The 1,004-nt window shown below is 60.6% G+C and overlaps 1 protein-coding gene across 1 annotated transcript; it reads right to left on the bottom strand.

Moving 5' to 3' along the window:
- Nucleotides 1-352: 352 nt before the first annotated feature.
- Nucleotides 353-930, bottom strand: LOC102772092 (immunoglobulin omega chain). The gene is made up of 2 exons (XM_006762151.2): nt 807-930; nt 353-705 (listed from the first exon to the last, which is right to left on the bottom strand). Exons 1-2 carry the CDS (start codon nt 850-852, stop codon nt 353-355), a joined length of 399 nt encoding a protein of 132 aa, XP_006762214.1. The 5' UTR covers nt 853-930.
- Between the last annotated feature and the right edge of the window lie 74 nt (nt 931-1,004).

Raw genomic sequence — 1,004 nt, 5'->3', positions numbered from 1 at the left:
CTCCCTGGAGGACGGGGGGCCTTTGCTGATGAGGGGACGCTGGGTGGGCTCCTGGGTGTGGACGGGGAGGATTAGAAGCTGGGAAGCCTCCATTCGCTTGAAGGGGAGCGGGCTCAGGTGGAGTTAGCAAAATTCATCGAACCCAAGGGAGGGATTGTGGGAACCTTTGCTGTATCACCAAGAGGTTGTGTGAAACCTGGGACCTCCCACCTGTGATTGGCACCTTGTGGGACTGGCCCTTTAACTGTGGGTCCAACACCATCTCCAGGCAGAGGCCTCCACAGAAGCTTCTCCCTAATGGAGGCTCAGAGGCACCATGTCTGGGCCCAGGGGTTTTTGTCTCACTTCCTCGTCATCTGAGACACTGTGAGTAATGAAGGCTGCTCCCACTGCCATGTTCTGCAGCACAGAAATACTCAGCCTCGTCCTCAGGCTGCAGCCCCGAGATGGTCAGGAGCCCCGCATTGGCCGAGGCGTCTTTGGATCCAGAGAAGCGGCTGGGGACCCCGAAACCCTGGTTCTTACTTGAGTCTGACTTATATTCCAGGAGAAACCGGGGAGGGCTCCCTGGCTTCTGCTGGGACCAGAGTATCCAGTTATCACTGATATCGGAAACACCACTCAGGGTGCAGGTGAGTCTGGCTGTGGCTCCCGGAGATGCAGAGAGGGAGGGCGGCTGAGTCACCACAACCTGGGAGAGGGACCCTGCAGACACAGACACTTGTGAGTGATGGGCAGGGACCAGGGGACGTTTCCCAGGAGCCTGAGCAGGAAGGGAAGAAGCCGGGTCCCAGGCCTGTCCCTACCTGTGCAGTGAGAGAGGAGCGCGAGGAGCAGAGGAGTCCAGGCCATGGTGCTCACAGCCCTGAGCCCACAGTGGGGCTGGGCTGCCCAGGCCTCCTTTTCTCCCCCACCCTCTGCCAGGGGAGGGGCTGCCATGCAAATGAGAGTCCCTCCAGGGATGCCCAGCCCTCCCTGGGCCCTGGGGCTGGAGCTAGGCTCCC

Source organism: Myotis davidii, unplaced genomic scaffold (assembly GCF_000327345.1).
Source record: "Myotis davidii unplaced genomic scaffold, ASM32734v1 scaffold478, whole genome shotgun sequence".
Taxonomy (NCBI): domain Eukaryota; kingdom Metazoa; phylum Chordata; class Mammalia; order Chiroptera; family Vespertilionidae; genus Myotis; species Myotis davidii.
The sequence above is the reverse complement of the archived record's forward strand: the minus strand, read 5'-3'. Positions and strand labels throughout refer to the sequence as shown.

Bases quoted from the DNA above. Each gene is read 5' to 3' on its own strand.
- LOC102772092 (XM_006762151.2), bottom strand. From the start codon at position 852: ATGGCCTGGACTCCTCTGCTCCTCGCGCTCCTCTCTCACTGCACAG. The intron at 706-806 runs GTAGGGACAGGC...CTGTGTCTGCAG, and splicing joins GCTCCTCTCTCACTGCACAG to GGTCCCTCTCCCAGGTTGTG.